Source organism: Sorex fumeus, unplaced genomic scaffold (assembly GCF_029834395.1).
Source record: "Sorex fumeus unplaced genomic scaffold, SorFum_2.1 ptg000024l, whole genome shotgun sequence".
NCBI classification, from domain to species: Eukaryota; Metazoa; Chordata; class Mammalia; order Eulipotyphla; family Soricidae; genus Sorex; species Sorex fumeus.
Window position 1 is genome coordinate 56,313,698 of NW_026606081.1, and position 24,110 is coordinate 56,337,807.

The 24,110-nt window shown below is 56.2% G+C and overlaps 1 protein-coding gene across 1 annotated transcript in view; it reads left to right on the forward strand.

The window, feature by feature from the left end:
* Positions 1-24,110, forward strand: part of AGBL1 (AGBL carboxypeptidase 1) — a 241,787-nt gene that overhangs the window by 17,927 nt on the left and 199,750 nt on the right. The window contains exons 7-8 of the mRNA XM_056113915.1: positions 668-761; positions 23,069-23,106. Coding sequence (XP_055969890.1) covers positions 668-761; positions 23,069-23,106 — 132 coding nt within the window. The remainder of the gene's footprint in view (positions 1-667; positions 762-23,068; positions 23,107-24,110) is intronic.

Below are 24,110 nucleotides of genomic sequence, written 5' to 3' on the forward strand. Positions count from 1 at the left end.
GTGTATAAGTGAACTGGTGTGTGCATACATACATGTGGACATGAGTGTACATATGTGTACCGGTGTGTCTGTGTATAAGAACATGTGTACACATGAGCCGTGTATTAATGCATATATATGAGCATGTGTGTACATGTGTACACTGGTGTATCTGCATGTACAGGAACATGTGTACACATGAGCTGGCGTGTGCATGCATGTATACGAACATGTTTGTACACACAGGCCTTGTGTGTTCACATGTAAACATATGACTGTACTACCATGCACATGGAACATATGTACCTCTGCACAGTCATGTGTGTGTGGAGTGTGTGTACCTGTGTGTGTGAACTCGTGTCGATGTCACAGGGAAGGTGTAGTCTGGGCCCCCCTGCACTGTGTGTCCCTCTGACAGAAGAACCAAGAGGGGCAGAGGCTGTTTTGTGGCGTGAGCCACGTGGGGGCAGAAGCAGCGAGAGATGGCCACGTGGGAGGCGGTCATGCGGAAGATGGTCACATGGAGATGGCCATGCAGGAGGTGGTCATGCGGGAGACGGCCATGCGGGAGACGGCCATGTGTGCTTCCCAGGCTCCCTGTGGAGCTGCCTCTGACAGGCGGGTGGGGGTGGCGGCTCCTCCCGGTGCTCCGACGTGGGGTGAGGAGGGCTGCTCGTGTCTTTCCCAGTGCCCACAGGAGCCATGCTGGGCATCAACGGAGCCATGGAGCTGCTGTTCCAGGTCATCAGCCCCTACACGCCAAGGCACACACGGCTCATCAGGTATGACTTGACGCGGTCTTCACCCCAGGCCACAGGACTCACACAGAGCTGGAGGGGGCCCCACATGTGTCTACCCCGCGGCCACCTTTGCGGGTATCGTGGGCCTCTGTGTTGGGTGCGGAAGTGGAAACCAGTGCTCAGAGATGTTGGGGCTGGGACAAAAGCCCCCTCTGTCCACTCATGCTGTGCATTTGTGCCACCGGCTTCAGGTGGCTGGGATACTTGGCTCTCCTCTGGGGACGGGCAGGGTGCCAAGCCTGTGGCTCTCGGGGCCTTTGTGTCCCACCTGGTCCATCCCTCATGGCCTGACGAATGAAGAGGTTCCTTCATGGTTGGAACAGGCCCTGGGCTGCAGGCTCAGTCATTCCTCAGTCTCTGGTGTCGGGCCGGCCCTGAAACCCTGCCCAGTAACCCTGCATGGGGTGAGTCAGCAAAGCCCGCACAGGCTGCTGGCAAGGGGCCACTTCCGGCACCAGCCCGAGTCTCCTGCCCCAGGAGGCCGTGTCCTTCCTTCTCAGCTGCTGCTCTGGGCGCTGGCATTCCGACGCAGGACGTAGGCTCTCCGCTCACTAATGACGGCCAGCATCTGGGCTGACCAAACAGACTCACGAGCACGATGAATGCCTAGTCAGGGGCTTCTGGGACCCTCTGTCAGGTTGGGCCCCCTGAGCTGATGCTTTGGGGTGAGGTCCCTGGTCTTAAGTGCACATTTTATTTTATTTTGTTTTTGAGTCACACCTGGTGATGCTCAGGGGCGACTCCTGGCTCTGGACTCAGGAATTACGCCTGGTGGTGCTCAGTGAACTGCATGGGATGTCGGGGATGGAACCGAGGTTGGCCACGTGCAGGGCAAACGGCCTCCCTGCTGTGCCGTCTCTCCAGCTCCTCGGTGCCCGTTTCACAAAGGACAACGACAGAGCTCCAGGCCCCCAAGCAGCAAAGCTGACTTTCCTCGTTTTCCTGTAGTCATACGTGGCTTTGCTCTTAAACTGCTATTTCTGGGGGCTGGGGAGAGAGCCCAGTTGCTGTGGCCCATGTGCCGGACATGAGGCCTGACCTTGGCACCACACTGCACCCCCAGCACGATGTGGCAGCCCAGGGTCGGGGGGTCCCCTGCCCTCGAGACCATTGCATGGAGCCCCCGTGGGGCTGGAGCTGAGGGCATAGAGCAGCTCCCAGGAGTCTCGGTGTCTGCGTCTGTGGGCCTTGGACAACCGTGCGGACATTTGTCACCTCCGTGTGCCACACCGCCAGCAGCTGTGACTAACATGAATCCCCCCGGGGCCTGTTGCTGTTGGAATTGCCTCAGCCATGGGCAGGGTGGGGGGAGGGGGGAGCTGGTGTCCCTCTTGGCTCCCACCCCACTTGTAACGTAGGAGTCCCAGGAGTGGCCCCAGGTGGGGGCCTCAGCGATGCAGCCTGTGGGAGACCAGGAGCAACCCACCACCCACCGGTCTCCCAAAGGCCGGCGAGTTATTCCGGGCACCTGGGCCCGTCCCCCTGGAGCTCCAAGTGCCCTAAAATTAGAGATGCAGCTGCCGTCTGCCCGGTGTCCAGCTGGCGCAGGGCCGGACTTCCCTGGGGCCAGGGCATGCGGGGCCCGGACCTTCCCTGTCCCCCTCTGGCCTCCCAGCTGCCAAGTGCTTCTTCCTCCTCCTCCTCCTCCTCCTCACTGGGCCTTCTGGTCCCCAGGGACCCTGCTCTGCTGCTAGTGGGAGGTGGATGCCCCCTTTCTCACAGTGCCTACCTGATGCTGACCTGCTGTCTCTGTCCCCCCACACTGGGTCTGCGACCCCTTTAGGGGACCCTTCAGGTCCTGAGTGCCGCCCCCATGGGGGATGGAGAAAGACATACTTGATGGACAGCCCGGCTGTCACCGGTGCCTGGGCTGACAGGAACCCAAGCTCCTGGGCCTGCTCATTGGCACCATATGCCTGGGGCTGGCCAGTCACTCATGCAGAACCCCGTGCCTGACGGGGTCTTCCACCAAAGGGGGCCTGATGGGTGAGTGCATGGTGGCCTCCAGCAGGCAGCTGGGCGGAGGGCAGAGCTGGCCAGAGCCCCTGGGAACACTTTGCTGCCTGCTCTGATTCACTCCCCGGGGAGCAGGGTTCTGGTGAAGGTGTGACCCCAGAAACGTGCATGTGTGTTTGGGTCCTGATGGGGCTGTTCGCACATGCCCAGGTGGGGCCAGCTGCCCCATTTCCTGTGAAGCATCTGTAGGGGTTTGGGGGGGGGGGTCGCCTGTATCGTCATTGTCCACGGGCTTCTGCCTCGGCCCTCGCATGCCCTCAGAAGCCTCAGTCAGGGTTGATCCATGGCACAGCGGGGAGGGCACCGGCCTTGCATGTGGCTGACCTGGCTTTGATTCCCGGGACCCCACAGGGTGACCTGAGCCCCTTCAGCAGTGCCCCCTGAGTCAGAGCCACAGGTAAGCACTGCAGCTTCGTGACCCTGGCTAGGCTGTGGAGGGGGAGGGCTTCCTGAGAAGGGCCCCATGGCCAGGGGGAGGCTGAAGGTGCTGCCTTCTGCCATGCTCAGAGACTCGCGCCGCTGCACCCTCCTCAAGGCTCCCCAGGTGTCCCCACGCAGATTGGGGGCACAGACCCCGTGACTGTAACTCCTGGCTGTGGGGGAGCTGGGCACGTAGGCGAAGGCCCCAGTGGGCTGGGAGGGCCTGAGTGTGGGGCATGCGAGCTGCTCTGCCCACTCCCTCTGAGCTTTGCAGCCGCGTCCAGCTCCCTGCATGCTGACCCACGCGTGGATGTCCACTGGAGCCAGTGTGTAGTGCATGCATGACTCAGTGGCTGGAAGTTGCTCCTGGTCCTCCCCTTCTGCTGCTCCCAGGCCCTGTCCCAGGGTCTTGGGGGCCTGGCTTCTGGAGTGGGGGCCCAGGTTGGGGCGGTGTCTGCTCCCTGGAGGAGGAGCAAACCGTGGAACTGGCCTCCCAGAGCTGCCTGGGGACGGCCAGGAGGACGCGGCCTGGTGCCCGTCCAGATGCATCGTTCCCAACACTGGCCACGACCTTGGTGGACTCTCTGTGGCCTTGGTGGCTCTCAACCCCCCCTGGGAAGTCTGGTCAGGTCACGGATCTGAAGCTGGAAAGTCTTGGGGGTTGAGTCTTGAGTCTTGGGGGGTGCCCTGCCCCATCTGTCTCCTGACCTCTCACCCTCATGGAATCTTGACTCCCCACCGCTGGGTCTTGGACCCCCTGAAAACCTGGAGACACACGGGGCAAGGTGGGGCACCTCTGATTCCGGCTGATTTGGGGTGATGCCAAGTCGCACCCCAGGGATCTGTCCTGCCTGACCTGGGACCGTCAGACCTCCCTGAGGGAACTGCGCCCTGCTGGGGTGCTAGGTGGGAGTGGAAGGGGGTGTGCAGTGGGGCCCCATCTTGGGAAACTCTCAGGACCATGGGGGAAAAGACAGTCCAGGGCCTTGGTGAGGGACTCGGGGACTGGGGCTGACCCACATGCCCCTGGAGAAGGCAGAGAGGAGTAAGGAGGGGTACACAGGAGCCAGGTGTGGAGACAGCTGTAGGCTGGGAAAGGGACAGGGAGGGGACGGTGATGGACATGGCGAGCATGATCATTGGCACAGGGAGGAGGCCGCGGGGATGGTCATTGGCACAGGGAGGTGGCCACGGGGACGGTCGCTGGCACAGGGAGGTGGCCGCGGGGATGGTCATTGGCACAGGGAGGTGACTGTGGGTATGGTCATTGGCACAGGGAGGTGGCCGCGGGAATGGTCACTGGCACAGGGTGGTGGCCCTGGATGTCAATCATTGAGGGACAAGGAGGAGGTGGTGAGGCCGAATGACCACTGGAAGCTCCTTGGCCCAATCAGGACCCGGTGCTGGAATGGGTCTGTCTGGGGCCTCCGTATCCACCCTCAATGACCGTGACTCGTGTGGAAGTGAGCATCGCAGTCACTGCTTGCGTCCCCAGCACTGAATGGGAAATGGCCCAGAACCCCCTGAGTCAGCTCAGCCAGCTGGGCTTCTCTTGGGTACTCTGAGGGATCTCTGACTTGGCCTGAGGAGCACTTTTACAAAGAGCACTCTTGCACAGCCAGTGGGTCCAGTTGAAGCCCACCTGGGGGAAGAGCGACAGGTTTGACTGTCCTGGCCCCTGAGGGTTTTCAGAGCAGGCCCTGGAGGCAGGAGCAGGGCCAGGTGAGAACTGCCCTTTCTGGTCTCCCGAGGACTGACCAGCGATGGGCACTGGAAATGTGGTGGAGCTGGGCTAAAGCAGAGAGTTTCTGAGAGGTTGGGATTGTGAGGTGAGAGGTGAGAGGTGAGGGGTGAAAGCCTTTCAAAGAAAGCAGTGTGGAGACCAACACAATGCACTCTCACACTGACACACAATCACCCACAGACGGCTTCACACTCACATAACCTCACTCACAATCCCACACTGACACATAATCACATCCACACACAGCCTCACATTCACATAATCCCACTCACAATCTCACGCTCACACACAATCACACACATACCACCTCACACTCACGTAATCTCACTCACAATCTCACACTCACACAATCACACCCACACACAGCCTCATATTCTCACACACCATCTCACACTCAGACACACAGTCTCACACTCAGACACACAATCTCACACACATAGCCTCACACTCACACATAGTCTCATGCTCACACAATCATACACAGAGTCTCACACAGAATCTCCTATAGTCACACACAGTCTCTCTCTCTCTCTCTCTCTCTCTCACACACACACACACACACACACACACACACAGTCTCACATTCCTTGTGGGCTCGTTTTGACTACTCCATTTCAAGGAAGGAAGGGCAGGGAATGCACCAAATTGATTTGGATCTAACGTCTCACTAGGCAATAAAAGAATGGGAATAGATAATTCACAGAGAGGAAATAGAAAAACCGATAAGCTCATAAAAGCGTCCGACTTGCCAATAATCAGAGAAACACAATTTAGGTCAAGGCCCAACTTCCACGGGTCCAAGCAGCAAAAATGGTGAAAACTGATATTTCTTTTTGGTGAGGCTTCGGTCAGATGGAAGCTGATGGGAATGTGGATGGAAGAACCATGGGTGCAGACAGACAGGGGGGGACGTACCACAGATTAGGGGAGGGCTCGTCCCTGACCCAGCTCTACCCCTGCTTGAAATCTGACCAAAAGAACCACGAGTACGGACAAGGAAAATCCCTGCCTGGAAGCGGCAGCCTCATTATTATTTATAATTCATTATTATCCCTGGGGCTATGACACCCAGAAAGGGCCCAAGAAGGGACTGGGAGGCACAGTAAAACCGATATATGCGTCCATCATAACGCCACATTGTGCTGCATGCAAACAGATTAGGAGTGAGATTTGCGACCAGTAATGGTTTAGGATAAAACAGCGACAAGAGAAAGCAAGGCTCTCAAACCAGCACATCTGCAGCCGTGTGAGAAGTGGGCGTGGACCTCTACCTGTGGAGACAGGAGTGGTCCAGTTTAGTTTATCTCCCCCCTGAAAGGACAAGCAGAATGAGCCCCAGAAGGCATGCCTGGAAAGGGATCTTTGAAGATGCTGAGCAGGAAGCAGTGGGTCGCGAGGGGTCCCGCCGAGACAAGAGCCCTAAGTGTCCACACTTACGTCTGCAGTGCAGAGAGGGGGACCCCAACAGAGCCCAGCTGGTCCCCGAGCTGAGGGAACGGGGCTGAGTGAGAGGCTGAGGTGTGGAGGCCACAGCACTGGCCCTGCAGGGGATGGACGCCGAGAACCCGGGCCAGGCCCCTTCAAACCTCCACCTGGGCCAAGGAGGGTGCATGAGGGCACAGCTGGTACCCAGGGGAGGAAGAGAAGCTGGAAGGACGTGGCTGATGCCCACACCGTCAAGTGGGAAGTAACCCTTGGTTCTTCGTGAACTTTGTGGACTACGGCTTGGGGTGCTTGGTGAAGGGCCCACTCTCAGTTGTTGGGGGGCAGTGCTTTGCAGGTCCTGACTCTCAGGTATTGGAAATTGTGGCTGGGGACCTGGGCAACCAGTAAGGAAGGTCATTCCAGAGAGATTCCAGATGTGCCAAGGGTCTAGAAAGGCGTGTTCAGACAGCCCTGGGTGCAGCCCAGGGAGGGTCCACCAAGCCCCGCCGGGAGTGATCCCTGAGTGCAGAGCCAGGAGTAAGCCTTGAGCACTCTGAAACCAAAAAAAAAAATAAATAAATAAAATAAAAAAGAAAGAGGGCTGGAGCAATAGCGTAGTGGGTAGGGCACACAGCCAACACGGCTTTGATTCCCAGCATCCCATAAGGTCCCCGAGCACCGCCGGAAGTGATTCCTGAGTACAAAGCCAGGAGTAACCCCTGAGCATCGCCGGGTTTGACCCAAAAAGGAAAAAAAAAAGAAGAAGAAATTGAACACAGGTGAATCTTGGGATGGTTTCCCCAGCTTAACATACATAGACCATGCCCATGTGGTAGGTTTATAGAGTTAATAGAATTATTAATTCTACAATGATATTAAACTGTAATTATGTGATCATAATCATTATAATTACCACAGTTTTAGTACGCAATAACCCAGTCAAATAATTATGTAATGAAAATAAACTAAAATATATAATGAATTTATCTGTGGAATACATGATGATCTACTCACATATCGCAGTTGCATATTGTAATATGCTGGGACATTAAATACTCAGTGTTCTATTATCTCACATCACAGTACACAAACAATGGCACATACGGGTAAGTTCAAAGCATCTCCTAGAGCAATCATCAAAATCAAAATGCAAAACCGTAACGTATAACGCAACAGAAACATAAAGTAGTCTCTCAGGTTCAGAGAATCCCTGAGGCAGAGGGGAGGAGGGCCGTAGCTCACGTCCTGCCTGGGTAGGTGGCCAGAGAGAGGTGATGCTCACAGCAGCCATGTGGGAGAGGCGGACGGTCAGTGTCCTCGCGGGAGGGCTGAGAGCCGGGCTGCCCCTGGGCCTGAGGCCCCCAGTGAAGCGTGAGGACAGACACTAGTCAGAGGAGGCAGGGCAGAGCGGAAGCAGAGTGCCTCTGCGGATGGCAGACAGAGAGAAGGGTTACGGGGACACGCACACAGAGGGTGACCGAGGCCCGCTCCCTGAGGAGGATGGACCACCCTCAATGTCGATATTTCTACTTCAAGCTTCAGATGAGCCGACGTCGTCAGAGCGAGTGAAGCGGAGGTGGAAATAGGCACGTTCAGGGTTGTTGCAGTTTCAGTAACCCTCTCTGAGAGATCGATACTGTGGAGAGAAAATCAGTGAAGACGAAGCAAAGGGGGCTAGTACTGCGGCCAAGGTGGCCTCACGCCAGGGGGCAAGCTGTCCCCACCCTGAGCGGCAGATGCCTTGCTCCGGGCTGGTGATGGAGACCACGAGCCAGGGGGTGATCAGGGCCCACAGCCTGGTGATAGTTGCTTGTAAGAGTTTGAACCATAGAGGGGCCGGAGCAGCTGTCCACGGCTCAGTTTGCTCCATACGTGGCCAACCCTAGTTCCCTCCCGACATCCTGTGTGGCCTTTCAAGTGCCACCAGAAGTGGTTCTTGAGATCAGAGCAGGCAAAATCCCCAAGCACCACCAGGTGTAGCCCCCAACTGAAAAGAAAAAAAAGAATTTGAGCCATAGAGATGTTATGTAAGCATGGTGAAACTACAGTAGAAATTGGTAAGAAAAAGGCCCGGAAGAGGCCCCCCAAAGTCTGGGAACCCAGGTGTGTGCTCAGGACAAACACGGAGCTTCTAGCCCTCAGCTGTCTCTGCCACAGGTTCCCTCTTGAAGTCATTGCCTGTGCCTGGCCTTCAGGGAGGGCTGTCGGACATCCAGGCGAATATTCCACTTGGGCTCACAGCCTCGTGTCTCCTCCCTGCCAACGTGTTTGCAGTTGAGGACCTTTCGGAGGGCAAAGCGAATTTCGATTCCAGGACACGCACCCGTTAAAATATCCACGGACACTCTGAACGTGTCCTCAAGGAGGAAAGCAAGAGGGTGCTCCAGGGCCAGAGAGAGAGGACAGTGGGGAGGGCGCTGGCCTTGCATGTGGACAACCTGGGTCCAATCCCTGGCACCCCATATGGTCTCCTGACCCCGCCAGGAGCACCATCGGGTGTGGCCCACGAACAAAAACCAACCAGAGGGTGGCGAGAGTCCAGCCCCATCGCTGGGTCCGGGGGGCAGAGCTTTGTGTGCCAGACCCCGCTGCTGAGGACACTCTCCTCACCACACTGGGACAGGCGGGGAATCAGCAGCGCCGGGCAGTTGGCGTGACTCTGGGGCTCTGCAGAGGGGAGGCCGCGTCTGGGCGCCTGCCTCAAAGGGCCCCACTGCTCGGCGACCTCAGCAGCACTCACGCCTGCATGTGGCCAGTCTCGGGTGAGCCAGGGGCACTAGAGGGCCACACTGACTCACACGGGGAGACGGGGGCAGTTTGAGAGAAGGCAGGTCAAGCCCAGCAGGGGAAGGGTCTGCCCTCCCTCCCTCCCTCCCTCCCTCCCTCCCTCCCTCCCTCCCTCCCTCCCCCCTCTTTCCTCCTTTCCTCCCTCCCTCCTCCCCCCTTTACCTCCTTTCTTCCCTTCTTCCCTTCCTGTCTGCCTCCCTCCCTCCCTCCCTGTCTGCCTCCCTGTCTGCCTCCCTCCCTGTCTCCCTCCCTCCCTTCTTCCCTCCCTCCCCCCTCCCTCCCTTCCTTCCTTCTTTCCTTCCTTCCTTCTTTCCTTCCTTCCTTCCTTCCTTCCTTCCTTCCTTCCTTCCATTCTCCCTTCCTTCCTTTCCCCTCCCTCCCTCCCTCCCTCCCTTCCTTCCTTCCTTCTTTCCCTCCTCCCTTCCTTCCTTCTTTCTCTCCTTCCTTCCTTCCTTCCTTCCTTCCTTCCTTCCTTCCTTCCTTCCTTCCTTCCCACCTTTCTTCCTTCCCTCCTTCCTCCCCCTGCCTCCATCTCTGTCTCTGTCTCTGTCTCTGTCTCTCTCTCTCTCTCTCTCTGTCTCTCTCTCTCTCTCAAAACAAGAGCGCGCCCTTCATGGCTCACTGCAAACCTTGTCACCAGATTTGCTTCTTCTTTTCTCTTTTGCTCTGTGGTTTAGGTCACGTGGGGACGTGCGTGTAAATGGTCTTAGCCTGGTGTTCGCTGTTGTTGCATCCCACCAATGCCCCTGTGTTACTTCCAGCCCCCGCTTGCCACCCCCTCACCCTGTATTCACGGTGGCAGGCGTCCCCGGATGAGAACGGCCGGGCTGCCCTGTGAGCCGTGTTCCCTGTGCTGGGGAGTTGGGGTGGACAGGGTGGCTGCTGCTGTTTTGGTTTGGGACCACACCCTGCGGTGCCCGAGTTTGCTCCTGCCTCTGTGCTTGGGGATCACTCCTGGTGGGGTTGGAGGACTCCCACGTTCTTAGGCCTGAAACGGGGAGTTTCAAGCCTTCTTCTTGGGGCTGCAGTGATAGAGCAGCGGGTAGGGCATTTGCCTTGCGCGCGGCTGACCCAGGTTCGATTCCCAGCATCCCATTTGGTCCCCCAAGCACCGCCAGGAGTAATTCCTGAGTGCATGAGCCAGGAGTGACCCTTGTGCATTGCCGGGTGTGATTCTCCCCCACCCCCCCAAAAAAAACAAAAACAAAATTAAACCTTCTTCATGACCTCCGTGATTATATTCTAATGAAAGCGGACAATTTAAAAGCCAGGGTCGAAAGTCTTCTCCACGTGCAAAGAAGTCTCTGCCCATCTCCCTGGCATGTAGCCTGGTAAGCAGCTGACACAAATTCTGGCTGTTTCTCTTCAGTCGAGAAACCTTCCCCTCCCAAGCAAAAGCACTGTACCTGCTCAAGGCCGGCCCAGCCCCCAGGCTTTCAAAGCAGAAGCTGTTCGATGACTTTTAAAATGTCTTCAAAGCAGGCCAGAGTGAAGCAGGTGATTTTTGCTGTGACAGAGAAGCTAGGAGTTGGCATTTGTCTGTTCACTGCTACCGGCCTTAAAGGAGAATTTGAGCTGTTGTTTGTGAAGTCACCTCCAAGTGAGGAGGACTCACCTCTGATTTGGATGGAAGTGGGGCAAAAGGGTTAAAACTTTAAAACACAGGTCGGTTCTCTTCCTCCAGGGCTATAGGGAACCTTGAAGGAGCTAATAAGGTGCCCGCAGGAGCGACTGGAAAGCCTGGAATTGCTCTAGGTCTCGACAGACACTTAGCAGAGAAGGACTCCTTCAGGTGGGCGGAGATGGCGCCAGCCTCCAGAGCACCACGGAAAGGCCAGCCACACACCCAGGACCGTCTCCATCTCTTTACTAAAATTGTAGCTTAACTGGGGACCTGATTTTGATTTCACAGGTTCATCTTGTTCTCAGACCTTTTTTTTTTTTTTTTCTGTCGTTGTTGTTTCCTGGAGAGGTTCACCTTTGGAGTGTCTCAAAACTGCACATTCTTGAGACATAGAAAACTATCAAAATGCTGTTCGTGTGAAACCCTGACATCCACAGAGCCTCAGACAAAAGTAAAATACAAACAAGAAGGCAGACTGAGTGGATGTGAGGCGGAGGGCCGGTGGGGGTCCACGCTGGACTCACATGGTCCGGGCCAAAGGCCTGCCCTTGCCGGTGCATAAAATAGCAAGTTCTCCGGGATGAGACGCTTGGAGTGGAGGAATCCACAGCTGAAGAACTCAGCCACAAGTTGCTACAACAACAGGCGGAGCAGGTGGGGCAAAGATAACCCAGGGTAAACCAAAACCAAAACTGAGAGTGTGAATCTTGACTTTGCACGCAGCAAGCAGAATAGGGAGTGAACAGATGCAGCAGAAAATCAAACGGATGGACGCAGAGCAAAGGCTCATAACAGGACTCGTCCCCAAAGCTCACGAAGGCAGAGAGGAGATGGTCAGAGATGAGGGTCTGAGAGTAATGGCGCCTCCTTGCCTCCAGGGGGCGCCATGGAGCCATGCCCCAGCCGGCCAGACTCCGGCTCTTACTCTGCTCCTCCCTCTGCGGGCGACGCCCTGGCCAGCCCTGGACCCGGGAGAGTCCGCTTAAGATCTAAGAAGCTGCATGTTCTCCTGGGGCTTCTCCTGGGCCCCGCAGCCTCAGCTCAGCCCGTGATTCTCATTGTCCACCCTCAGGACAAAGAGGTCATCTGCGGCGCAGCCAGGCCCTGCCCTAGAGAACCACTGGGCAGGGGCTGCTGAGTCGCCAGCGGCTGGCGGGGGGTCGGATGGCTGAGAGACAGCTGGAGCAGCCGGGATAGGTGGAGAATTTGCCAGCCACATCGCAGGGGAGGCGGCTGCTGCCGTCGGCGGGCTGCAAGTAGGGGCTGGGTCTAGAGGATGCACCTGAACGTCTGTTGTTAACAATGCAGAGACACTTGGGGAAGTTTAGGGGGGAAGGAGAGAGAGAAAGTCTTCAAGGAAATTCACTCTTCCCCATTCTTGTCCTCCCCACCATGAAAGCCAGAGCACCTCTCTCTCTCTCTCTCTCTCACACACACACACACACACATGCACACACATAGTCACACACACAACACACACATGTACACACTCACACAAAACACACACATACACACACATTCATATGTACTGTTTACAGACACACACTCTCACAACACACACAACACACACTCACATACACACATGTACTCTTACACATAGACACACACTCTCTCACAACACATACTTATACACACAACACACACTTTCACACACATACACCCGCTCACAGACATACACACATTTACATATGCTCTTACAGACACACACTCCCACAACACTTACAGACACACAACACACATAACACAAATACTCGCACTTACAAACATACACACAACAAACACACACTCAAACACACATACACACTCACATACAGTCACACAAGCTTGAGCAGAGAAATATGTTAGAAGTAAAATAGTAACTGCATGGCTCTCTGATGGCGTATGTTAAAATTATGGGGCGGGACGAGATGAGACGGACTTTTGGTTGGTTGGTTTGGGCCACGCCCGGCAGGCAGTGTGCAGGCTAGTGTCCTCCTTGCTGAGCGGCTCCTTGGCCTGCGTGAGGAGTTCCTTCCACACAGTGCAAGCGCCTCTCCCCTGCTGGAGGTGACCCTTTTGCTCCTGTTTTTTTGGGCTCTGGGGGTCTTTGCAGTTGGGTGTTATCTTTGATTTTCGTTGCCTGTGCTTTGGGGGTCAGGCACCCCAACCCCGACACGCGGTCCAGGACCCGAGTGAAGAAAGGCTTTTCTCTATTCCTGTGAGTGTGCCAGTACAGCCTCTTCCCCGGGACGCTGCTTGGTTTCTGTGGGCTTTGTGATGGCGTGAGTGCTGGAACCCATGGCTGCCCATTAGCTCCCCTCCCGAGTTCCTGTCAGACGCCCTGAAGTGGACCAACACATACCGGACAGGGCTCAGGCTTGTTATGACTCGTTCGGGGGGACACGATGACGAAAGCTGCCACGAGGCGCCACCTCATGTCTGCTCGAATGGCCACTGTGCAAAGGACCAAAGCAAAGTGCTGTTGGGGTGGGGCGGCCGAGGGGGGAGCAGACGCCAGTGCCCGGGAAAAGGGAGAGGGTCTTGTCGGGAACTGCAGCGGGACCCTTGCAGCCCAGCTTTGCATCCACTGCCTCGCGCGGGGCAGCTACCTCTGCCATGTTGAGCAGTTCGTGTGGCCCATTGGACAGTGGCTACCCCTTGCCTGGGGCTCCAGCCGCACATTGTCACGCAGAGGGTGGGGGGGGCGGGAAGAGGGAGTGACGTGGGGACTGTGTGGGGACAGTGCTGGCTTCCTGGGCACGTTGGTGTATGTGTGAGTTGGGGGGGGGAAGTGGTCGCAGTGACTTTGTACATTGAATATCATCCACATCAACACTATTCTAACCATGGTGGTAAAACTACAATCTAATAAATCTTTTCAAAAGTATTTCTTGGAAAAGCCTAGATATGGCAAGAACCAAAGTTTCCATTGATTGACCAATGGGTAAAGAAAAGCTGACCTGGGGTCGATGGGATAGCACAGCGGGGAGGGCACTGTACTGCCAGCCTGGGTTTGGTGCCCGGCACTCCAGATGGTCCCCTGAGCCAGCCTCGTGTGATCCCTGAGCTCAGCCCTGAGCACTTCTGGGTGTGGCCCCCATACAAGAAAATGTGATCTATACATGTACACGTGTTCACAGGGGAATATTATTTAACCTTAAACAAGGAAAGTTCATTTGTGACAATGTGGATGAGTCTATATTAGAGAAATAACCCCCCTTGAGCCTCTTCACTCCTGTGCTCTGAAGAGCTGGAACCCATGCCAGCAAGGGTAGGACAGGCCGCAGAGGGGCGGAGAAGGAGGAGAAAGGGGGGATATGCAAAATGTGGGACTGGAGAGATGGATGAGCTTCCGAGATGGGATGGACAAGCATGGCCACGATGACGAATGACCCTCTGACACACGCCGGGAGTCTGTACGATGAAAGATCAGAAACTCTCCCAACAGTAGCAGACACACACACACAGACACAGACATACAGACACAGACACACAGAGAAACACAGACACAAAACAGAGACACATATACAGACACACAGACACAGACATACACACAGACACACACAGATTCAGACATACATACAGACACACACAGACACAGATACATACAGAGACACACAGACACACACAGACACAGATGTACACACACAGACACACATACAAATGCACACAAACACACATACAAACACACCCAGACACACACAGACACAGACACACCCAGACACACAGACACAGACACACCCAGACAAACAAACACACAGACACACATGCAGACGGTGGTCACCTGCAGAGGCGGTGGGTAACTCATGATAGCTCAGGGAATCTTTTCAGGGTGCACAGATCCTAACGCAGCAAGTTGCATACTTGGAATGTGTGGAACTTTTTTATCTTGGGTGGGGGGCTGTGCTCAGGGGTGACTCCTGGCTCTGCACTCAGGAAGTACTCCTGGTGGGCGCAGGGTACCTTTTGGGGTGCCCGGGATCAAACCCGGGTCAGTGGCCTGCAAGGAAAATGCCCTTTCCGCTGTGCTATTGCTCCAGCCCCGCGTGGAACTTTCTGTCAGGAAGATCTCGGTGGTGCACCAGTGAAAAAGCTGCTGCCTGTCACCATCAGTGGAGGCAGGAGTGGGAGAGCCCACAGCGACACTGCCAGTGGCCAGGAGCCTTCGTGAGGAGTGGGGCTCTGTGGTGGGCCTAGGGCTGAGGTCCCTTCACAGACCTGGGTTCCAGGCAGCGCCACAGCTAGACACAAAAAAAGGAAAGGACCGAAGGATGTGGCCCACGGCACTGTGCCTGGCACCAGAAGCACATACGCACGCTCTGGACTTGCCTCTCCCACAGGCCCGTCTGTCCCATGCTGAGCTGGGGACGGGGACAGTGGCTGTCCGCAGGGCCAGAGTCACCTGCAGACAGCCTCTCCCTGGAGGCCAGAGCGCACAGCTTGTCTGGGAAAGAATCAAGATGAGCTTGTTTGAGACGGCCTGCGCGTCACCAGGGGAGGCATATCGATCACTTCCCACGGCCCCAATAATCGATCAGAGACAAACATTGGCAAAGAGATCCTATCCCACGTTGTGGTAGACCAGAGTCCAGCCTGATGGAGCTATGGGTGCAGCAGATGCAGTTCTCTCTCTCTCTCTCTCTCTCTCTCTCTCTTGCAACTCTTGCAACTTACATATCATTCTGTAGAATCTCTCAAGGCCCTGGATGCTGTACTGCAGTCTCCCCTGACCCCCTGCTACAGTCTCTCCTTTGGCCCCCTGCCACAGTCTCTCCCTGGGCCCCTGCTACAGTCTCTTCCTGGGCCCCTGCTACAGTCTCTCCCTGGGCCCCTGCTACAGTCTCTCCCTGGGTCCCTGCTACAGTCTCTCCCTGGGTCCCTGCTACAGTCTCTCCCTGGGCCCCTGCTACAGTCTCTCCCTGGGTCCCTGCTACAGTCTCTCCCTGGGCCCCTGCTACAGTCTCTCCCTGGGTCCCTGCTACAGTCTCTCCCTGGGCCCCTGCTACAGTCTCTCCCTGGGTCCCTGCTACAGTCTCTCCCTGGGCCCCTGCTACAGTCTCTCCCTGGGTCCCTGCTACAGTCTCTCCCTGGGCCCCTGCTACAGTCTCTCCCTGGGTCCCTGCTACAGTCTCTCCCTGGGCCCCTGCTACAGTCTCTCCCTGGGCCCCTGCTACAGTCTCTCCCTGGGTCCCTGCTACAGTCTCTCCCTGGACCCCCTGTTAAAGTCTCTCCCTGGGCCCCTGCTACAGTCTCTCCCTGGGTCCCTGCTACAGTCTCTCCCTGGGTCCCTGCTACAGTCTCTCCCTGGGCCCCTGCTACAGTCTCTCCCTGGGTCCCTGCTACAGTCTCTCCCTGGGTCCCTGCTACAGTCTCTCCCTGGGTCCCTGCTACAGTCTCTCCCTGGGTCCCTGCTACAGTCTCTCCCTGGGCCCCTGCTACAGTCTCTCCCTGGGTCCCTGCTACAGTCTCTCCCTGGGCCCCTGCTACAGTCTCTCCCTGGGTCCCTGCTACAGTCTCTCCCTGGGCCCCTGCTACAGTCTCTCCCTGGGTCCCTGCTACAGTCTCTCCCTGGGCCCCTGCTACAGTCTCTCCCTGGGTCCCTGCTACAGTCTCTCCCTGGGCCCCTGCTACAGTCTCTCCCTGGACCCCCTGTTAAAGTCTCTCCCTGGGCCCCTGCTACAGTCTCTCCCTGGGTCCCTGCTACAGTCTCTCCCTGGACCCCCTGTTAAAGTCTCTCCCTGGGCCCCTGCTACAGTCTCTCCCTGGGTCCCTGCTACAGTCTCTCCCTGGGTCCCTGCTACAGTCTCTCCCTGGGCCCCTGCTACAGTCTCTCCCTGGGTCCCTGCTACAGTCTCTCCCTGGGTCCCTGCTACAGTCTCTCCCTGGGTCCCTGCTACAGTCTCTCCCTGGGTCCCTGCTACAGTCTCTCCCTGGGCCCCTGCTACAGTCTCTCCCTGGGCCCCTGCTACAGTCTCTCCCTGGGTCCCTGCCACAGTCTCTCCCTGGGCCCCTGCTACAGTCTCTCCCTGGGTCCCTGCTACAGTCTCTCCCTGGACCCCCTGTTAAAGTCTCTCCCTGGGCCCCTGCTACAGTCTCTCCCTGGGCCCCTGCTACAGTCTCTCCCTGGGTCCCTGCTACAGTCTCTCCCTGGGCCCCTGCTACAGTCTCTCCCTGGGTCCCTGCTACAGTCTCTCCCTGGGTCCCTGCTACAGTCTCTCCCTGGACCCCCTGTTAAAGTCTCTCCCTGGGCCCCTGCTACAGTCTCTCCCTGGGCCCCTGCTACAGTCTCTCCCTGGGTCCCTGCTACAGTCTCTCCCTGGGTCCCTGCTACAGTCTCTCCCTGGGCCCCTGCTACAGTCTCTCCCTGGGCCCCTGCTACAGTCTCTCCCTGGGTCCCTGCTACAGTCTCTCCCTGGGCCCCTGCTACAGTCTCTCCCTGGGCCCCTGCTACAGTCTCTCCCTGGGCCCCTGCTACAGTCTCTCCCTGGGCCCCTGCTACAGTCTCTCCCTGGGTCCCTGCTACAGTCTCTCCCTGGGCCCCCTGTTAAAGTCTCTCCCCTGGGCCCCGGCTACAGTCTCTGCCCAGACCCCCTGCTACACTTCTTTTAGCAACCAACAAAGGTTGGTTTTTTTCCCCTAGATCCATCCCCTACACCAGCCATGCAGGTTTGAAGCCTTGAAACCAGCTTGTCTCTGTGCTCTGAAGCATTTCCGTGCTACTGTCTGAAGTTTTTGCATTTTGGATAATCTTACCTTAATGTGGGGGATGAGCTTGGCTATCGTGTGGATATGGTCGATGGTGCTGAATCCTTTGCGGAACCCGGCTTGCTCGCATGGTTGTCCTTCATCTAGTGTTCTGCCAATTCTATTTAGGATGACTCGAGTGAACAGCTTGTAGATGACAGACAATAGGCAGATCGGGCGATAGTTGCCAATGTCATGGATGTCTCCCTTCTTGAACAGTAGTACAGTCCTGCTGGTTTTCCATTGGGACGGAACCTTGCATTCAGACAGGTAGCGAGTGAAGAGCCGAGCCAGTGTATTGATGAGTACTGACGGCAGGTTCTTCAGGTGTTCGGGTCTGACCTTGTCTGGGCCGGGTGCTGTTTGTTTCTTTACCGACGAAATGGCGTGTCGGATTTCGGAAGGGAGAACGTTGGGAACGACATATCCATCCTGTGGAATTTGGTATGTCGGCAAGTGGACATGGCTATCGAAGAGATTTGAGTAGAAGTCATGGATGATCTTCTCCATTGCCGTTCTGGAGGATGTGATGGATCCATCAGGACGTCGGAGGGCAGTCATCTTGGTCTTGTAGTTGGCGAAGGACAGGCGGGCGTTACGAATACTTTTCCCGGCTTCTGCCGCATCTACCAGTACTTCTGCTCTTCTCTCTTTGAGGTCTTCCTTGATCGCATCTCTGCACTGCTTTGCGAGCTCGGACGTTAGCTTGCGGTTGCCTGAGGCATGCGCCAAACCACGCTGGCGAATTAGCTCAAGAGTTTTCGAAGATAGGCGACTTTTTGTGGCTATCTCTCTCTTGGCGTTCCTCGCACATTCATGGAGGTGCTGAACCAGTCGATCGTATTCCTCGTCAATGTTGTCAACAATGGCATCTTCCCATGTTGCCGCAATAGTACGAAAGAGTTCCCAGTTGGTGGTCATTCTGGGAGTTCTCTTTTTGAACTTTGCAGCCCTTTCTCCCCGCTCTGTGAAGTAGAATTTTGCACGAAGGAGACGGTGGTCCGATCCCGTTCGAAATTTTGGGACAACAGCGACATCAGTCAGGCAAAACCGTCGATTGAATATGATGTGGTCTATTTCGTTGTGGAATCGTCCACCGGGAGACTCCCATGTCCATCGTTTAGATTCTGCCTTCTGGAACTGTGAGTTGCCATGGATGGTCTTGGTCGACATGATGAACTCAGACAGTCTCTCACCCTGTTCGTTCCATTCTAGGCCATGGGTCCCGATGTGAAGTTCTTCAGCTGATCTTCTCGGTCCTATCTTGGCATTAAAATCACCCACAATGATCTTGTAGAAGGTGTGGTCTTCTTTATAGAACTTCTCTAGCTCCATGTAGAACTTCTCGATTTCTCCTTCATCATAATGAGATGTTGGTGCGTAGACAACGAAGATAGAAACTGCAGGCAGTGAGCCACATCTATTCAAATGTAAACGTCCGATTTGGGTTGTTAGGCATTCGAATGAATCAATGCTCTTGGCCAAGTTTGTGTTGACAAGGACACCGATGCCTCCAACACCTCTTTTATCGCATGTTCCGAGGAACAATTCTTCTCCAGTGTCGAAAACGGCGTGGTGAGATTCGTGCCTTCTTGTCTCGGTCAGACCAATGATGTCGTACTTGATCATTCGCGCTTGTACCATCAGGTCCTCGATGGATGCATCTGATGCTAGCGTACGTGCATTGAAAGTACAGACGATCATTTTTGTCTTCCTTCATTGTGGCAGCCTAGGTCGGCCTTGAGATTTTGTCGGCCTCTCCTTTCTCATCCTTCTCAGTGCTGCCATGTCGGTGAAGCCGTCAGGGTCAGGTGAATGAGACCAGTTGTAGTTACTGGGGGATCCCTAGCCAATCAGGGCATTCAAGCCCAATACACCAGGATCCTCCATGAGCTGTATTGCGGATTCACTACCAGGATCTCACCATTCTACAAAGAAGTGATCGTTGATGTCAAGAGAGGGGTGCGGCAGGGTGATACCATTTCACCGAAACTCTTCAGTGCCACCCTCGAGAACATCATGCGACGACTGGAATGGGAAGGAATGGGAGTGAAGATAGATGGTCGGCAACTACACCACCTCCGCTTTGCTGATGACATTGTTTTAATAACACCAAACATCAGCCAAGCGGCACAAATGCTAGCCGACTTTGACCGTGAGTGTGGAAAGGTAGGACTACAGCTGAATCTTACGAAGACAATGTTTATGAGAAACAGACTCGTTCCTGACGACCCATTCGCTCTCAACGGAATGACCATCTCCGAATGCAACAGCTATGTGTACCTAGGTCGAGAGGTCAACATGACAAATGACCTGGCACCCGAGCTGCGCAGGAGGAAGAGAGCGGCTTGGAACGCCTTCAAGAACGTCGAAGAAATAGCTAAGAGGACGAAGAACCTCCGGCTCCGGGCACATCTCTTTGATTCCACTGTTCTTCCTGCATTAACATATGCCTCAGAGACCTGGGCCCTACGCAAACAGGATGAGAATGCTATTCAGGTCTCCCAAAGAAGAATAGAAAGAGCTATGCTTGGAATATCACGTTTTACTCAAATGAGAGAAAGAATCCGGAGTTCTGACATCCGTCGACGATCAAGAATCAGGGACGCTGTCTCGTTTGCCAAGGTGTCGAAAATCAGATGGGCTGGTCACGTAATGAGATTTAAAGACGACCACTGGACTAGAGCTATTACTGACTGGATTCCACGGGATGTCAAAAGACCGCGTGGCCGCCCACCTACCAGATGGTCAGACTTCTTCGTCAAGATCATGAACGATCGGTTTGAGGCCCTTCATGTTCCCAGAGCGAACAGATGCCATTGGGCTACACTAGCACGCGACAGGGACAAATGGAGACGTTACTGGTGCCCGCTCGAGCAAATCGACGACTAACGGGAAGTTAAGTGATTAAGTGAATGTGGGGGATGAAATTATTTAAGCTTAAAATGAAGCATTGGGGCTGGAGTGATAGTACAGTGGGTAGGACGTTTGCCCTGCCCTGCGCCAGTCAACCTGGGTTCGATCTCTGAGCATCCCCGGGAGGAATTCCTGAGTGCAGAGCCAGGAGTAAGCCCCGAGTACTGCCGGGTGCGCCCCCAAAACAAATGAAAAGAGAAGTGATCTGAGGTCCAAGCACACTAGTATTCAAGGCCACATCAGTTCTAATAGCAAAAGGCTAGAACTTGGTTTTTACCAAGCCCTGGCATATTGATGAGGGAGGTATTGGTAAATGCATAACAGCGGGGACTGATAGCCACTAAAACATTTTTATGTGTTGAAGAAAGTGATGAAAGACATTATTAATTGAAAAATACAGAGACTATAAAATGGCATTTCTAAAATGTCTCTCTGTCGCTCTCTGTGTCTTTCTATCTCTTTGTCTCTCTGTCTCTGTCTCTCTTCTCTCTCTGTCTCTCCCTGTATCTGTGTTTCTCTGTGTCTCTGCCTATCTCTGTCTCTCTCTGTCTCTGTCTGTCTTCCCTCTGTCTCTCCCTGTCTCTGTGTCTCTCTGTCTCTGTCTCTTTCCCTGTCCTTCTCTGTCATTCCACTCCACCCTGACTTGGTTGAGTCCTTGTCAGCTTTTCTCCTCCTTACTTCATCTTCGTCTCTATTAAGGTTGTCTCTATTAAGATTTTGGTAAGAACTCAAAATCGCTCTTACTGTACACTTAATTTTTTTTTTCACATTTTCTTTAATGGCAAATAGCCTAAAAGTCTTCTCAGACGGGGGGTGGGGGAGGTTGTATCATGTTTTTGATGCGTCGTGACCAGCATAGAGCACAGACACCTCACACTAGCTCCCATGGAGAGGGAGGTCCGGAATCTCTGGGGGTTCCCCGAGGGCCGTGAACATGACCTGATGAAGGTTCAGTCATTCCCAGCACCCCTGTCCCCCAGGAGGAGGAGTGGCATAGGCCCGGATGCAGCGATGGGGAGGGAAGAGGCCCCGGGAGGAGGTGGACACGGGCCAGTCTGGCCCCGTGCTGGGACGAGAATGACCACAGAGACCGCCACCATGTCCAGGCAGCTAGCAAGGCTCCCTCGGGCTCCTCCTGGCTTTTCCTCCCCCAGACCCCACAGCACAGTGGACATGGGGAGTTCCGGACAGCGTTGGCTTCACTCACGTGAGTGCCCAAGACTCACACGCAGGCCGCTCAGGCTCACTCAGACCCCAGGACAGTGGCTGGACGCACAGCAGGGACGGCGCCCCGGGGGAGAAGGGCAGGTCACCAGCGCCTGAGGGGCATTCGGGAGAGAGACAGGGGTCTGCTCCTTCTGACCACGAAGCTGCCCTCACAAACCAGCCCTCCGCCTGCAGGGGACAAGGCCTCTGGCTGACCCTGCGGCCGGCCCCGGGAGAGCCTGTGCTCCAGCCCAGACAGCGCCGGGTGTGGGAAGCGCTTTGGCCCCTGGCAGCTTCCCCCGCGGCCCAGGGCCCGCCCGCGCCTGCTCGGCAGACTCACTCTCGGGCCGGGCGCTTCCTAATTAGATTTTCCACGAGCTTCTCTCCTCATCTATCAGCTCTTCCACCGCCTTCATCGTCCTCCTCCCGTGATCCTGCCCATTTGTCAAGCTGCCTGCGTCTGCGCTCAGCGTCTGCGGCCGCGCGAGGGTGATGGGGACTAATGGGGTGCTGTGTCTCTGGGCCCGTCGTTGGCTGGAGCCTCCTCCCGCGCGGCCCTCCTGCCCCTGCCGGCCTGCCTGGAGGACAGCGTCCATCACCCGCTGTGTCCAGAGAGGAAGAGTGTTCCATGCAAGGCGCTCTGGGACTTCTGGGGCGGTGGCTTTAGCCGTAGAACATTCTGGAAACCGAAGCTCCCCTGTGTGGAGTGCCTGAGAACGGGGAGGCCAGACTTCCCGAAACATTGACTGATTTCACAGCCGATTAACCCACAGCGTCCTTGATTGTGGTTCCAGTGACGGGGCAGGCGGTGGAACAGACCACTGGTCCCAGGGCGAATGGGGTGCGTGAGGGAGGCTGGGTGCCCACACAGCCTCGAGCCCAAGCGTGTTCCCTAGGCGGGACAGGGCAGGATGTGTGTAAGGGGAGAGGTCCGTTTCTGTGCCCCATGCCTGAGTCTTGCTGCAGACTCACAGGCTGTGCTGGGTCATGAGCGTGTACTGTGATGAGTTCCGCATACCCAACCCTCCTTCCAGCTGAGGCATCTGCACGGCTGCCTCTGCTGTTTAGGGGGTTCTGGGCAGTGCTGGTGGGGAGGGGGCTTGCATCCACTCAGCTGAAGGCTATGGACTGCCCGCTCCCTGTGGATAATGAAGGCCACCGGGGTAGCCCTGGCATCAGGGCGTGTCCATGCATGGCCCTGGGCAGACATTGCACTTTTTTTTTTTTTTTTTTTGCTTTTTGGGTCACACTCGGTGATGCGCAGGGGTTCCTCCTGGCTTTGCACTCAGGAATCACTCCTGGCGGTGCTCGGGGGACCATATGGGATGCTGGGAATAGAACCCGGGTCGGCCGTGTGCAAGGCAAACGCCCTACCCGCTGTGCTATTGCTCCAGCCCCACGTTGCACTTTTTTTTCCTCTCTCCCCAGGGCAGCCGCCGAGGTCCTGGCCCAGCTGCTGAGATCCAGTAAGCACGTTCGCGGGGTGGGTCTGCGCCTTGGGGGTCCAGGCATGTCCCCTTCCCACGTGGCTCCACTGGGGTGTGCTGGGATCTTTGGGGCAAGAGGGGGCAGTTGCCCTGGTCCCGGATCCACCTACCCACAGCTGAGAATTCCAGGTGGGCATCCTGGAGGCAGCACCCCGCAAAGACAGGGCAGGGATCCCTCAGGGACCCTCGGAGAACCCAGTGGCACCAAGCTCTGCTCTGGAACAAGAGTCCTGGCCGTGAGTGATGGGCTCCTCCGGCCATCTCGGTCCGGTGCGCAGGGCCCCTGGGGATTGGGTCTGTGACCACGTGGCCCTGAGAGGGATTGGCAGCCTCCTGGTTGTCCCAGCCGAGGCTCAGACTCTGCAGCCCCTAGACATTTCTGTCCTCTGCGTGTCCCCTGGGTCAGGCTATTCGGACCCGTTCCCGGGAGTGGGGGCCCTCCCCACCTCCTTCCAGGCAAACCATGGAGCTTCCCACCTGCGCAGCTAACACAGCAGCCTCTGCTGCGGCCAGTGTCCTCTCAGAAGTGCCACAGGGGGACCCAGCTGGCCCTCAGTCCCTGCAGTTCCCCCACCTACCAGGTGGCGGCGCTGCTGTCCCAGCAATGCCGGCCTGCCCGGGGCGGGGGGGGGGGGGTGGGGTGCGGAGGGGGGGCTATCTATTTGGTGTGAGTAATTTGTTTATCAGGAGGTTATTTTAATCCAATTTTGGCCGCATTGGCGATTCTGTGCTAGCTGTGCTCCCCAGCCTTGGCAGCGCCCAAATCTTGGGGGCGGGGGGGGGGGGGGGGGGGGAATCAGCTCACAGGAGACCCGGGACTTCCTCCTGGCAATGTGTGTGGGGGGATGTGGGCTCGGGCAGTGGCTGAGGGGCCAGAAGGCCCTGGTCTGTGGCATGTGGCACTGGCAGCCACCTGAGCTCAGCTACCCCAAGAGGCAGCTCCTGCCCTCCCTGAGCCCCCCAAGGGTCTGTGGTGTCCCCAG